Below are 13413 nucleotides of genomic sequence, written 5' to 3'. Positions count from 1 at the left end.
TGGCGCGCTTGACATCGGTAATCGATACGCTTACAGCTTTGTTGCGTGCGCGAACAACACATCGACGCGGCACCGCAGACGAACGGCGGGGCCCATGGTCGAGCGCGGCGCAGTGGAGACCAAGCGCGACCGCAGCGGAGACCAAGCGCGACCGCAGCGGAGACTGTGGGCACCGCTATAAAGGGGCAGGAAACGACTGGATCTGGGATGGCTACAGCGTGACGCGTCGCCGTGACGGCTCGCGTAATGTATTGCTTTTCAGAGAACTGCAACCCCGGAATGATAAGATCTGATACATCGTTTCTCGCAGAGCACAAAAATTGTAAATCCCAGCTTTTTAACCAGCAAAATGATCAGAAACAGTCGTTGCCTCCAATCTTTGCTTTGACGGGGTACGCGATATTACAGGGATAACGGTGGATGAGCCATTTGGTGTAAGCGTACACAAATGTTTCCATACGTTGAAGAAGTCATTCTGACTAACTTCTCTCGTCAGTGACGATGATCATTCGCCTGCTGGCAAGGAAGACTCAGCAGTAGCCGCCGCAATAGCGGTCGTCTCCCGGGATCCGCGCTGGGCCGACCTTCACCTCGATGGCGCGCAGCAGGCCGTTCTTGCGCGCCGCCTCGGGACCGTCCTTCCAGATCAGGTGGTCGTACGACGTGACCGCCTCCATGAAGAAGAGCTGGTGCTTGCCCTCGGCGTCCGTGCCCAGCTGACACGCAAACACCGAGTTCTTGATCCCGTTGGCCCCGAACCCGATCACGTCCAGGATCTCGCCGCCCTCCTTCACGCGCACGAGGCCGCCGCCGGTCTGGTACAGCCCGGACTGCACGATGCTGGCCCACACGCACCCTTCCGCGTCCAGACAGATGCCATCAACGAGCGAGCCCACGTCGGCCCACAGCCGGCCGTTCGAGAGCCTGCCGTCCTCGCCGATATCGAACGCGGTCAGGCGGCCCTCAAAGGTCTCGCCAGCGATCAGCGTCTTGCCGTCCGGGGTGATGACCATCCCGTTCGGAAACACGACACCGGTGGCTTCCACTCGAACAGCTCCGTCTGTACCGACACTGACGATGGCCGAGCTAGCGATCGACATGAGGTCGGCGTGGTGGAAACCGAAGCTGCCGAGGTAGGCGCGACCAGAAGTCGACACGACCATATCATTGGCGCGAACCTGGGTCACGGCCTTCACGTCCGCGAAGAGCTCTGTGGCGTTGGCGTCTTCGTTGTGCACGAGCACTTGGCGCTTGTTCATGGACGAGATCAGCATCCGACCGTCTGGCAGCCAGCCCAAGCCAGACAGCATGTCTTCCGGGTCGTCGTACACCACCGACCTCTTGCCAGTTGCCAGCGAGTACTTGATCACCTTCTTGTCGTGCATGTCGGTGAAGTACACTTCTCCTGTCGGGGTGCGGAAGCGCGGGCCTTCGCCGTAGACGATGTCGTCCAGCAGCGTCCGTGCTTGCGGCGCGTGAGGGTCCTCTGCCCACAGTTTGCGTCCGAGCCAGTATCCGAGGAAGCGGAACGGGAAAACCAGCATTCGGACATTGGGGAACACCTTGGGGAAGAGCTCTTGCTGTTGCGTGGTCTTCTTCGCGTCGGAGATCGGCTCATGCTCCAGCTCGGGCTCCTTGGCTGAATCAGCTGGTGTGGACATGGTTTTAGAGCTTGTTGGACTGGAGGATGTTTTCTCGACGACGCAAATCGAAGAGTGAAGCGAAAGAGGTTAGTGCAGCCTGGGCACACACCGAAACAACGCTATGGATCTGCCGCGCATACGACCTCACGTGCGGGAAACTCTGGAAGACGTTGATGTTGAAGTAGTGGGCAACTTCAACATGACCAAGTTGACGTGAACTAGCTGCGATCCTAGCAATACCCTCCGCAGTAGTTGTCAGTAGTTGTCGTTGCCAGGGATTCGCGCCGGGCCGACCGCGACTTCGATGGCCCTGACCTGGCCGTTCTTCTTAGCTGCTTCGGGGCCGTCTTTGAAGATCACGTGGTCGTACGAGGTCACAGACTCCATGAAAAAGAGCTGGTGCTTGCCCTCGGCGTCGGTGCCGAGCTGGCAGGCGAACGTCTCCCCAACGATGAGCGTCTTGCCGTCTGGAGTGATGACCATGCCATTGGGGAACACCACCCCGGTCGCCTCGACACGAACTGCTCCGTCCATCCCAACGCTGGCGATGGCGGCGCTCGCTACCGTCTTGAAATCCGCGTGGCGACCACCATATCGTTGGCACGGACTCTGGTTACGTCCTTCACGTCGGCGTACACTTCGGCCGTCCATGCAGCTTCGTCGTGTACGAGCACCTGGCGCTTGTTCATGGACGAGATCAGTAGACGTCCGTCGGGTAGCCATCCAAGCCCTGACAGCATGTCCTCGGGTCGTCATATACGAGCGTCCTCTCTCCAGAGGCCAGAGCGTACTTGATCACCTTCTTGTCGTGCATATCGGTGAAGTAGAGCTCACCGGTTGAAAGGCGGAAACGCGGACCTTCGCCGTAGATGACGTCTTCGAGCAGCGTACGCGCTTTCGGCTCGTTGGGGTCTTCGAACCAAAGTCTGCGCCCAAGCCAATACCCAAGGAAGCGGAAGGGGAAGAAGAGCATGCGGATGTTCGGCGAGACTTTTCTGGAAGAGCTCCTGCTGCTGCTGCTTGGTCACATCGGACGGCACCAGCGGATCCTGTTCCTGCTCGGGCTGGAACGAAACTTTCTTGGTAGACATTGCGAGCGAGCGTAGATGGATGCTTGCGTTGGTGTTGGGGTGGAGGGAAGTTGCTTTGTGAGAACTATTCATGTTAAAGATGTATCAGGAGCTCATTGAAATCTTCTACTTCAGCGTGACTTCAACTAGACCAGGTTGACGTGAGGCCAACGTTAGCGCAGCCCTCCGCAGTAGTTGTCGTCCCCGGGAATCCGTGCTGGTCCGACACTCACCTCGATCGCTCTCACCGTCCCATTTTTCTTGGCGGCCTCGCGACCGTCTTTAAAGATGAAATGGTCGAAGCTGGTGACGGCCTCCATGAAGAAGAGCTGGTGCTTGCCGTCCTCGTCCGTCCCCAACTGGCACGCGAAGACCGAGTTCTTGATCCCATTCGCGCCAAAGCCCAGTACTTCCAGCACCTGGCCACCCTCCTGCACACGCAGCAGACCCCCTGCAGTCGGGTAGAATCCTGACTGGGGGATGCTAGCCCAGACGCAGCCTTCAGCGTCGAGGCAGATGCCGTCAACGAAGGACCCGACGTTGGCCCACACGCGGCGGTTGCTCAGTCTCCCATCCTCGCCGATATCAAACGCTGTTAGGAGTCCCGCGAAGGTCTCCGCAACAATGAGCGTCTTACCGTCTGGGGTGATCACCATGCCGTTGGGGAAGATCATGTCCGGGGCCTCCACGCGGATGTCGCGGTTGACACCAACGCTGATGACTGCAGATCTCGAGTAAGCCGCCACGTTGGTCATGTCGAAGCCGAAGCTGCCGACGTACGCGCGGCCTGACCGAGCCACCACCATGTCGTTGGCTCTGAACGCGGTCACGTCTCTCACATCTGCGTACACTTCCGTTGCGCTGGTTTCCTTGTCGTGCACGAGTATGCGGCGGTTGTTCATGGACACGATGAGCATTCGCCCGTCCGGGAGCCAGCCCAGGCCCGACAGCATGTCGTCCGGGTCCTCGTACACCAGCTCGGTCTTGCGCGTCGACAGCGCGTACTTGAGCACCTTCCGGCCGTGCATGTCGACGAAGTAGAGCTCGCGCGACGCCACGCGGAAGCGCGGGCCTTCGCCGTAAATGATGTTGTCCACGAGGGTCTGCGCCAGCTTGGTCTTCGGGTCGGGCGTCCAGATCTTCCACTGCAGCCAGTAGCCTAGGAAGCGCAGCGGCAGGAACAGTACGCGCAGGTTGGGGATCGCCCACGAGAAGAGGTTTGCCCTCACGACGAGCTCCTGGTGCTCGGCCGGCGGCGCCATGGCGGGCGCGTAGCTTCTTTCGCTTTATGCGTGTGAGGATTTGTCGATCCGTGGAATGTGGTCGGAGGGAGGGAAGGCCCGCCAACGGGGCGCGTGGCTCACGCCCTCGCTGCGTCCAAGTGCCTTGATGACAGCACTTGACTGCGCTCGCTGCAGTTCCAGTCCCGACTTTCGAGCGACGAGGTGGAGACAGTTGACAGCGCCGATGAAAACAGCGTCTTGCTACGCTGTGCAGCTTTCGGCAGCTGGAGGACGACGCTCTCGTCCGCCTTGCGCACACACCGACAGCAAACGGTTTGCCGCTTCGTGGCCACTTGGCGCTTGTGAGGGAAATACGCGCTCAGCTTCTTGGAGTCTGCGCAACGCCAGCAAATGACGCGCTGGCAGACTGAGCAGCTCTTGTCGAGTGTGAAGCAGCCCCCAAGCCAGCGTCTGCAGAGACTGCAACAGCTCGGGTCGATCTCGCTGTCCAGACTACGGCTGCTGTCGCTGAGCTGCGCGAGCTTCTTCATCTGCGAGCACTTGCGGATGCGGGCGACGGAGATCGTCGCTTCGACGCTCAAGTAGCTCTGGATGGCCGGGTGCATGCGGCCGTTGAGCTGCCAGAACGCGCGGACGTGCACCTCGACGGTGTTTGGGCTCTTCTGGCGGTAGACGTGGTAGAGTGAGACGTTGCCGCGAACGAGCTCGCGGTCCTCCATCTTCTAGGTGGCGGGGACGACCACCGAGTGGACGATGTGGTAGCCGACTCGCTCTCCGTCGATGGTTGTCGTCGTGCCAGTGGACTTGACGTACGTGAAGTCCCGAGCTCGGACGAAAGGACGGACAGCGGCTGGGCCTGCGTTCACGGCCCACTTGAGCGTGAGGCTACGCCACGGGTCTTGAGGTGTGGGCGTGAGGATGGAGGCCAGCACGCAGCAGTCGACGACGTTGTCTCCGATGCACGAGCTCTTGAGCATCGCGTCCTCTGCGGTGGGGCTCACGACGCCGTGCATGACGTCGTCCAGGGTGCCGGAGATGGTCCCGGTGCAGAGGAGAGCTTGAATCTGGCCGGGAACTGGCGGCTCGAAGCTGGAGACTCTGCCGTTCTCCTCGACCATGGCCACGCTCTTGTCGTGGCAGGTGGCGTCGACTGCGTGGTCGCGGTAGATGTTCAAGCCGCCTCGATGCTTGACCAGTTTCCAGGCGTCTCGAGTGTCGTTGGTCACGTCTCCGTGGCAGTCTTTGACGAAGCAGTCGTAGTCGTGGAGCGCGGCGGCAGTGAGCGTGTTGGTGAAGCGTCGAAGCAGGTTGGACTCGCCGACGTCGAGGGTTCTCGTGGGGTATGGCTGGTGCCGAAGCGGGAACGTCATGGGGGGGCGGCGTCCTGCTCTCGGGGATGTTAAACGAGAAGTGATGGAAGCTGGAGGCGAGACATTTTGACCGACAAAGGCTGGCTGTAGCCTTCACTAAAGGCCCCTTAAGGCCTTGGTCAAGTGATGCGCCATTGGTTTGCGCAGGTAATGCGCCATTATGAGGTGACGAGCAGCGAGTTAGCGTGGGCGGAAGATCAAACAGATGCAGCGAGCCCCTCACTGTCGGATTCTGAGAGATCGAGGGTGGATCGCTGCTGCTAGCTCTATATAGTGAAGCTAACGGGCATCGGGCTGCTCTCACGGATAGCCCCACCGTCTAGCGGCATCAAAGTCCAGTATATAGAACGGTCCGCATCATGTGGACCATCCTGGGTTAGTGCTTGAAGCTTGGGGCTTTGCTTTATCGAATGTTAAACCACAGCACTGCTTCACTTGGAGCATCGACTTCACTTGTCTTATCGATCCTGCCAACCTCGCAGCTCTACAGCTGCAATGCTGTTCGCAGTTAAACTTTGTTTCGGTGAAGATATGCTCTTTGTGCATGGCTACTTCGATTTGTAAGTTGAAGCGGTTAGCCCAGCCACTTCAACAGGTGGTGTAAACGAGTCCGCCACCGCAGATTGCCCAGGCAGCGCGAAGCCGCCGTAGCCTCCTGCTTTCCGTTTAACATTCCTGTGCAGCAAATTTTCATCTGAATGAAAAGCTAGCACTTCGCCACTTGAATCACCTCGCTAGTGGAAACCTCGCCTCGAGATCTGCTTCGGGGTCGACATCTCGTGGTGCGGAGCTAGGCTCGCCCAGAACGACGCTTTCCGCTTCAGACTCGGTGAACCGACTACCCGTGCTGACTCCATACCCATCAAGCTGCAAGTCCCACGTTGGGCTCCATTATCGAAACGCAATCGCAGTCTCGGGCCCATACTCGGCGGATGCCGGCTCGCTTGAATCAGACGCTCGATTTCGAGCTGGACACGCTCGCCAACCTGGATCGACGAACGCTGCGCGTCCAGCGACCGAAGCCATATCCAGAGTTGAAGTCGCCCGATCATGACCAAGTTTCCGCTCGAGCATGCTCCGTTTCCGTCCATTCGCCTCAGCGACACCGACCGGAAGAACGTCGTCGAGCTAGCCGACATGTTCGTGTCCCACACGATCGAGGACTACGAGGCGCACCTCACCGACAGCAACGGCATCGTGGACACAGCCAAGTGGGTGCGCATCAAGCAGTTCGAGGACGTCGTGGTCTTCCAGGACCGAGAGGCGCTCAAGGAGCGGCGACTGTCCCGCGTCAACCTCTCACGAGATCGCGCGCCCGCCAACGAGCCGCTCAAGCTGCTCTGGTTCGGCACTGTGCGCGGCAACCTCGACGACGTCATGTACGCCGTCGTCAACCGCACGGCCGAGGAGGCCAAAGTCAATGCCGCGTACGTCGAGAGCACGATCCTCGACTTCGCGCTGCTCGACACGCTCGTGCACCCGACGGTGGACGACCCGTTCCGTGGCCTCCAGATCAAGTGGGCGGTGAACGGCGGCCCCGCGCTCATGCGCTCGATGGTGCGGTGCCGAGACTTCGTCTACGTCGAGGCGACGGGCACGACCACCATTTCGACGGGCGAGCGCATTGGCTTCCACCTCCTGCACTCCATCGTCATCCCCGGAGCGCCGGAGCTCCACGAGCACAAACTCGTTCGAGGTGACCTCACGCTCTTCCATTTCTACCGTCAGCGGAGCGAAGAGGTCGTCGAGACGTACGTCAAGGCCTTCGTGGACCTCAAGGGCGACATGCCGCTCGGGGTCGCGACCAAACTGGCGACCAACGGCCTGGTGTCGGTGTGGAAGCTCGGGGAGTACGCACTGATGAAGAAGCTTAACTGGCATCTGGCCCAGAGACGATCGACGCTACCGACGCCCATAGTCGAGTTCTGCCGCGTGTGCAAGAAGATCATCCGAGGTAGCATGGTGCGTCGACGCACGTGCAAGATCTGCGCCAGCCACTGCTGCGCTCGCTGCTGCGTGCCCAAGAAGATGTTCTTCGTGCCGGCGTGCAGTCGAGCGGCGGCGCACAAGACCGCGCACTTCTGCACGGAGTGCATCAAGCTGGCGTCGTACGCGAACGGCGCGGACATTGCGCTGGGCGAGCTGTCCGAGGCCAGCGGCCAGATCAAGGCGTACACGTACTGGGCCACCATCTCGCCGACGTCGTCCACGTCCTCCATGATGTTGTAGGCCGGCAGGCGAATTGTTAAGCGTGTATTGTAGTTGTAGCTGTAGCGTTGGATGGTAATAAGAGGCATGCACGTCGCTTGCTTGCTAACGAGTGGAGGGAGTTCAACAACCGGCGTCTGTCACACGGTGGACTTGACACGGACGGGTGGTGCTAACGGGTCCAGCTGTCATTACGAGACCAGGCATCGACCTCAAAGCGTTGAAGACACCTTTACCCCGTCAGAAGCGCCTAGCACACCGGCCAGCTATGGGCCACTTCGTTGACATTGCGCTGCAATGCGTTGGTCAGATAGACAGAGCGCGGTCGACAGTGCGCGGTCGACAGTGCGCTGGCAGTGGTGCTATGAATCACCTCGCGCCGGCGCCGGTGGATTTTCAGGCAGCAAGGCGCTAAGCTTCCGCCTCTGAAGCAGTCAACCGCGCTTTGGCTGCTGTCGCCTTGGCGCCGAGAGCGCGAGCCGAAGGGTGCCGAAGATGTCGAGTGGCGAAGCGAACATTACCATCAGATGACTGCAATTTGGAACTCGCGAAAACCTGCCACCCTACTTAGGTTCGCAAAAGCTTTACGTATAAGTATTGTGCAGGTACTTGAATATAAAGACTTCTATGTATACCTCAATATCGTATCACTAGGTTACAAATGAACCACTATACCAGCTATCAAAGGCACGTTACTGCTTTATATCGTTATAAAGAACCAACGCACTTCAAGGATACGACGATGACTGCCGCGACGGCGGCATCTGTTCCCTCGTCGCGTGAGACCTAGCCAGCAGCTCGCCATCGTCGTCAGCGCTGTCATTGCCGGTGTTGACGATCGCTCGATGCTCATTTCCAAACTGACCGTCAACAGCGCAAGTCTCGACTTCCGGCCATGAAGTTCCCGCTGGCGCACGCGCCGTTCGCGCCGCTGCACCTCGGCGAGTGCGACAAGAGGGAGGCGGTGGAGCTGGCCGACATCTTCGTGCAGCAGACGCTGGCCGACTACGAGACGCACCTGGACATGCAGCACGGCGTCGTGGACGAGGTCCGATGGAAGATGGTCAAGCGCTTTGAGGACGTCGTCGTGTACCAGGACCGCGAGGCGATGCGGCCTCGACGCTTGACCCGCTCGGGCTCGGGCTACGAGCACCAGGAGACGCCCCGCGAGATGCAGAAGCTGCTGTGGTTCGGCTCGGTGCAGGGCAGTTTGGACGACATCATGTACGGGGTCGTGAACCCCACGGTCCAGGAGGCCAAGGTGAAATCGTCCTACGTCGGCAACAACGTGCTGGACTTTGCGGTACTCGAGACCATCGTCCGCCCGACGGTGGACGACCCGTTCCGCGGCCTCCAGATCAAGTGGGCGGTGAACGGCGGCCCCGCGCTCATGCGCTCGATGGTGCGGTGTCGAGACTTTGTGTACCTCGAGTCCACGGGCATGACGACGAGCTCCAAGGGCGAGCGCTTCGGCTACCACATCCTGCACTCCATTGCGGTGCCCGGGGCCCCGGAGCTGCACGAGCACAAGATCATTCGCGGCAACATGACGCTGTATCATTTGTATCGGCAGAAGAGTCCCGGCGTGGTGGAGACGTACGTCAAGGCCTTCATCGACGTGATGGGGGACATGCCCTCGAGCATCGCCACGCTCGTGTCGGCCAAGGGGGTCGTATCCGTCTGGAAGCTGGGCGACTACGCCGAGATGAAGAAGCTCATGTGGCTCCTGAAGCAGCACAAGGCCGTGCCGCCGCTCCTTCAGGACTGCAGCTCGGGCTTCTGTCGCGTGTGCCACAAAGACGTCAGCGGGCCGCTCACGCGCCAGCAGAGCTGCTGCATTTGCTCGAGCTGCGTCTGCACACGCTGCAGCGTGCCGAAAAGGCTGCATCACATGTCGCCGCTCAGTCGGACGGTCCTGCAGACGTCCGTGGCGGTTTGCACCCCGTGCATGCGGACGGTGGTGACGACCAGTTGCCTGGACGTTGCGCTGGCTGAGGTGGCCAGGGGCGGCCACATCGGAGAGGACTTCCACGACGGCGGCTCCATCAAGGGAACGTCTTCACCCTCGTCGTCGCCCGCGTCCTCACACGCGTGGTGAATTGCCAGCGTAGTTAATGTACACAAACTTGTAAATGAATGAAATAGCCTAGCGTAGTGAAGAAACAAACTTGAAGATAAGTAGAGTCAAATAATACGTGAACGTTCAGGACGGTCAACGGAAGCCGTCAAGAGAGCAGAGCGAAGGTGGTCCGAGTTCAAGTGAGACCGTCGAGAGTCGGCGCGGTCCCAAGGGATCCGCTACGAGTCCCGCGTGCGTCAGCGTGGTATGCGTGGCGTGTCCGCAGCCAGTTGATTCTTGCCCGCTCCATCGCTTTCTGCTTGGGGGAAACTCAGCTAACGCTTGTCATGGTTGTGGCGTGTTCGATTAAGTGATGAGGCCGTGAGCATTCGAGCTCCTCGTCTGAGCGCGGGGCCTGCCTCCATGAGTGAGCAACAAAGGGCACTTTTCGATTCTCCTCGTCAATCTGCCAGTCGCTTCAAGCTGATAGCCATAGTGAATGCTGTCGGCCTCCTCGAAGCGCTTCCCGCTGTCCGCATCCATATTTGCACCGCTGCGGCTTTCGCAGCCCGACGAGACGGCGATCGCCAACATCGCCAATGACCTCCTCGTCTCGACGCTCGTGGACTACGAAATTCTGCAGCTCCGCGAGGGCGGCGTCATGAACCCAGCGAGGTGGAGGGCCGTGAAGCGCTTCGACAACCTCGTCGGGTACCAGAAGCGCGAACGCCGTCGGCAGCTCAGCGACGTCGATTTGGACGCGGATCGCTGCCCCAGACTTGTCTGGCGTGGCACTTTGGACGGCAGTCTGGGCGACATCATGTACGGGGTCGTCAACCAAAGCGACGGAGACGCGGTACGTTAGCAGCAACATCGTCGACTCGAAGGTGCTGGCCTCGATCGCGACGGCGAACCCATCGGACCCGTTCAAGGGGCTCCAGGTCAAGTGGATGGTGTCTGCATTCGGCCCGGGACTGAAGCGGCTGGTTCGACTGCGCGACTTTGTGTTCCTCGAGGCCACGGGCGTCACCCTGCGCTCTTCGGGCGAGCGCGTGGGCTACCACCTGATCCACTCCATCTCGATCCCGCCACTGCGTCCGCTGTATGAGCACAACCTCGTGCGCGGCAGCATTTCGCTCCTGCACCTCTTTCGAGAGAGGTCGTCGAACACCGTGGAGCTCTACACCAAAGCGTCGCTCGATCTGATGGGGAATATGCCGTCGAGACTGGCCATGTACGCTGCTTGCAAGACGATGGAGGCCATGGAGCGACTCCCAGTCTGCTCACAGATGAAGAAGCTCGCGTGGATGCTTCGAACCACAACGAGACCGCGTCCTCCGTCGGCGAAGCTGTCGCACGATTACTCGTCCTGCCGACTGTGTCAGAAGGACTTGCATGGAGAGCACAGCCTTTGCAGTCGAATGAGGCATTGTCGGATCTGCTCGGCCAGTGTCTGCTCCAAGTGCTGCCGCTCGAAGTCGCTAAGGTTAGTGGACCCGGCCACTGGCGAACTCAGAAAACAAAACGTGCGCTACTGCACCGAGTGCATCCGCAGAGCGACCAGCTCAAGCGGCGTGCAAGTCCAGACTGACGAGCTGACCCAGGCGACATGGGCGACCACCTTCACCGATACGCGCTCGACGCTGTCGCTGTCGTCGTCCGAGAGAGCCCGAGACTCGTTCAGAGGAGCCGAAGAGGTCTGGTCCGATTCGTTCATGGACAATTACTCAACGTTGTCGATCTCCAGCTCGGAAACTTCACGAGACTCGTTCCGAGGAGTACACGTGTGATCTCACAGCAGAGTGAGCGCTGGCATCATGTTTATTTGAGTGTCGATAAGACTTGATCGTTTTCGAACTAAAATGTCTTCAACGCCTAGGTCCTGATATGGTTTGTGTCCTTCCTACCAACCGAAAGCACCGAACCAAGCACCCTGGAGCTCCTGTTGAAGCGAACAACGAGGATCGGTCGTTGCGAACGTCACGCACGCACATGCGCGCGCAACCGGCAGCTGCTGTTGGCTTCAGCTGGTGAGAGGTGTTATCAACAGCCACGCATGCACGCTTACGAAATTACTGCCGACGACTGTAAAGCACACACGTCAATCGGTTGCGTCTAGCCTGACATCTTGCTGCGCTAAAGCGCAGAGAGCGCTCGCCTTCGTCCACCTTCGGCCAGTTGTCGACCTGAGCCGCCAATTGGTGTGTCCGTTCCTTGAGCCCGAGTTCTTATCACTGATCAGGACCAGGGGTCTTTCAGCCGACACTCGCCTCTTACGAAGAGGAAGGTATACCTAAGCTTTTGGCGCCGTGGTCGGAAGAGGAGTCGACAGCAGAGGTATCAGGACGAGTATCTTCTATCTATCTAGCCACTTCGCTTTTCGCCTCAGCCGCCCCACTCCGCAGCAGACCAGCAGCCATGAAGTTCCCGCTGTCGGCGTGTCCGTTCCAGGCGCTCGATCTCACCGACACGGAGAAGAGCACCCTCAAGTCCATCTCGGATGGAATTCTGTCCGAGACCATCGCCGAGTACGAGCGGATGCTGGTGCAGGGCAACGGCGTCTTGGACACCGAGCGCTGGAAGCTCATCAAGCGGAAGGAGAACATCGCGGCCTACCACGACCGATGCGCACTCGCAGTGACGCTCCAAGCCTCGAGCAGCATGGCTAAGCTGGGCCCCGACAGTACGGAAGACCCGGTCGCGCCTCCCCCGGCCCCCACAGCAAAGGTCCCGATGCATCGAGTTCTGTGGCACGGTACCATCAACTGCGACCTGGACGACCTTATGCTGGGCGTGGTGAACCAGAACGCAGACATGTGGAAGGTCAAGTCTTCGTACGTGGAGGACAATGGACTCGACTACTTCCTTCTGGCGTCGATCAACGAGCGCAGCATCGAGAAGCCCTTCGACGGTCTGCAGGTCAAGTGGACGGTGAACGACATGGGTCCTCTCGTAGCCAAGCCGATCATGCGTCCTCGAGACTTCGTGTTCCTCGAAAGTACGGGAATCACTCAGTCACCGACCACCGGCGAGCGGATGGGTTACCACATTGTTCACTCACTCGAGATGCCTGGCGTCCCTGAGCTCCCCGAGTACAAGTTAGTGCGTGGCAAGCTCGAGCTGTACCACATCTTCAGGCAAAAGAGCAAGGGCGTCGTTGAAGTTTACGCGCGCGCGCTGTGCGATTTGCAGGGCGAGATGCCGTCGACTAGCGTGACGCTGTTTACTGCTGAAGCCATGTCGACTTTGACGCTCACAGCCTTCTGCGCCGAGCGACACAAGGTCATGTGGCTGCTGCACACGATGGAGCCGTGCGAGAGCGGGAAGCCGTCGCTGGATCTGTGCAGCGTGTGTACGAAGGACCTGAGCAAGAGCCTGCTCCCGTTCATGAACAAGGCCTGTCGGATCTGCTCTGGGCGCATATGCGCGCGATGCAGGATCCCCAAGCGCCTGAGCTTCCTCAACCGACGCACGCGTGGAGTTATCAAGAAAACCATCGACGTCTGCACTCGGTGCGTGCACACAGCCGCCCACATGAACGCGCTCAGGGTCGCGCAGGGCGAGCTGTCCCTCGAAAACCCCAACTCTATCTTCTACGAATCCGCCATCAATCGAAGTGCGTCCTCCGTCTCCTCGGTCTCGTCGGGCTAAGCTTCAGATTGATATGTTGACGACCGATTTGCAAGCAGATCGAAGTGCTCAGTAAGTTTGAACACCCCCATCGGTCAGTTGATGAGAACTCTAGTGTGTATTTGTGCGTGGTCATAACATGATAATGCATTATCTAAACTATACATGAAATGCGCGCCGAAGTAGTCG

General features: G+C 59.4%; 6 protein-coding genes across 6 annotated transcripts; 4 read left to right on the top strand and 2 right to left on the bottom strand.

The window, feature by feature from the left end:
• Window positions 1-530: 530 nt before the first annotated feature.
• PHYSODRAFT_496955 (hypothetical protein) lies at window positions 531-3741 on the bottom strand (the record flags this gene model as incomplete). Its single annotated transcript, XM_009524868.1, has 4 exons — window positions 531-1595; window positions 1938-2084; window positions 3088-3186; window positions 3265-3741. The coding sequence occupies 4 exons, from the start codon at window positions 3739-3741 to the stop codon at window positions 531-533; spliced, it is 1788 nt and encodes a 595-aa protein (XP_009523163.1).
• A 332-nt stretch (window positions 3742-4073) lies between these two features.
• Window positions 4074-5327, bottom strand: PHYSODRAFT_328545 (hypothetical protein; the record flags this gene model as incomplete). The annotated part of the gene is made up of 2 exons (XM_009524867.1): window positions 4074-4679; window positions 4725-5327. The coding sequence occupies 2 exons, from the start codon at window positions 5325-5327 to the stop codon at window positions 4074-4076; spliced, it is 1209 nt and encodes a 402-aa protein (XP_009523162.1).
• A 1050-nt stretch (window positions 5328-6377) lies between these two features.
• PHYSODRAFT_489963 (hypothetical protein) lies at window positions 6378-7556 on the top strand (the record flags this gene model as incomplete). The annotated part of the gene is made up of 1 exon (XM_009524866.1): window positions 6378-7556. One exon carries the CDS (start codon window positions 6378-6380, stop codon window positions 7554-7556), a length of 1179 nt encoding a protein of 392 aa, XP_009523161.1.
• Window positions 7557-8430: 874 nt separating this feature from the next.
• On the top strand, window positions 8431-9633 carry PHYSODRAFT_491051 (hypothetical protein; the record flags this gene model as incomplete). Its single annotated transcript, XM_009524865.1, has 1 exon — window positions 8431-9633. One exon carries the CDS (start codon window positions 8431-8433, stop codon window positions 9631-9633), a length of 1203 nt encoding a protein of 400 aa, XP_009523160.1.
• A 460-nt stretch (window positions 9634-10093) lies between these two features.
• Window positions 10094-11384, top strand: PHYSODRAFT_328542 (hypothetical protein; the record flags this gene model as incomplete). The annotated part of the gene is made up of 2 exons (XM_009524864.1): window positions 10094-10450; window positions 10482-11384. The coding sequence occupies 2 exons, from the start codon at window positions 10094-10096 to the stop codon at window positions 11382-11384; spliced, it is 1260 nt and encodes a 419-aa protein (XP_009523159.1).
• A 628-nt stretch (window positions 11385-12012) lies between these two features.
• PHYSODRAFT_328541 (hypothetical protein) lies at window positions 12013-13245 on the top strand (the record flags this gene model as incomplete). The annotated part of the gene is made up of 1 exon (XM_009524863.1): window positions 12013-13245. One exon carries the CDS (start codon window positions 12013-12015, stop codon window positions 13243-13245), a length of 1233 nt encoding a protein of 410 aa, XP_009523158.1.
• Between the last annotated feature and the right edge of the window lie 168 nt (window positions 13246-13413).

Source organism: Phytophthora sojae (assembly GCF_000149755.1).
Source record: "Phytophthora sojae unplaced genomic scaffold PHYSOscaffold_3, whole genome shotgun sequence".
Lineage (NCBI taxonomy): Eukaryota > Oomycota > Peronosporomycetes > Peronosporales > Peronosporaceae > Phytophthora > Phytophthora sojae.
Note: the sequence above shows the minus strand (reverse complement) of the source record. Positions and strands in the feature narration are given on the sequence as shown.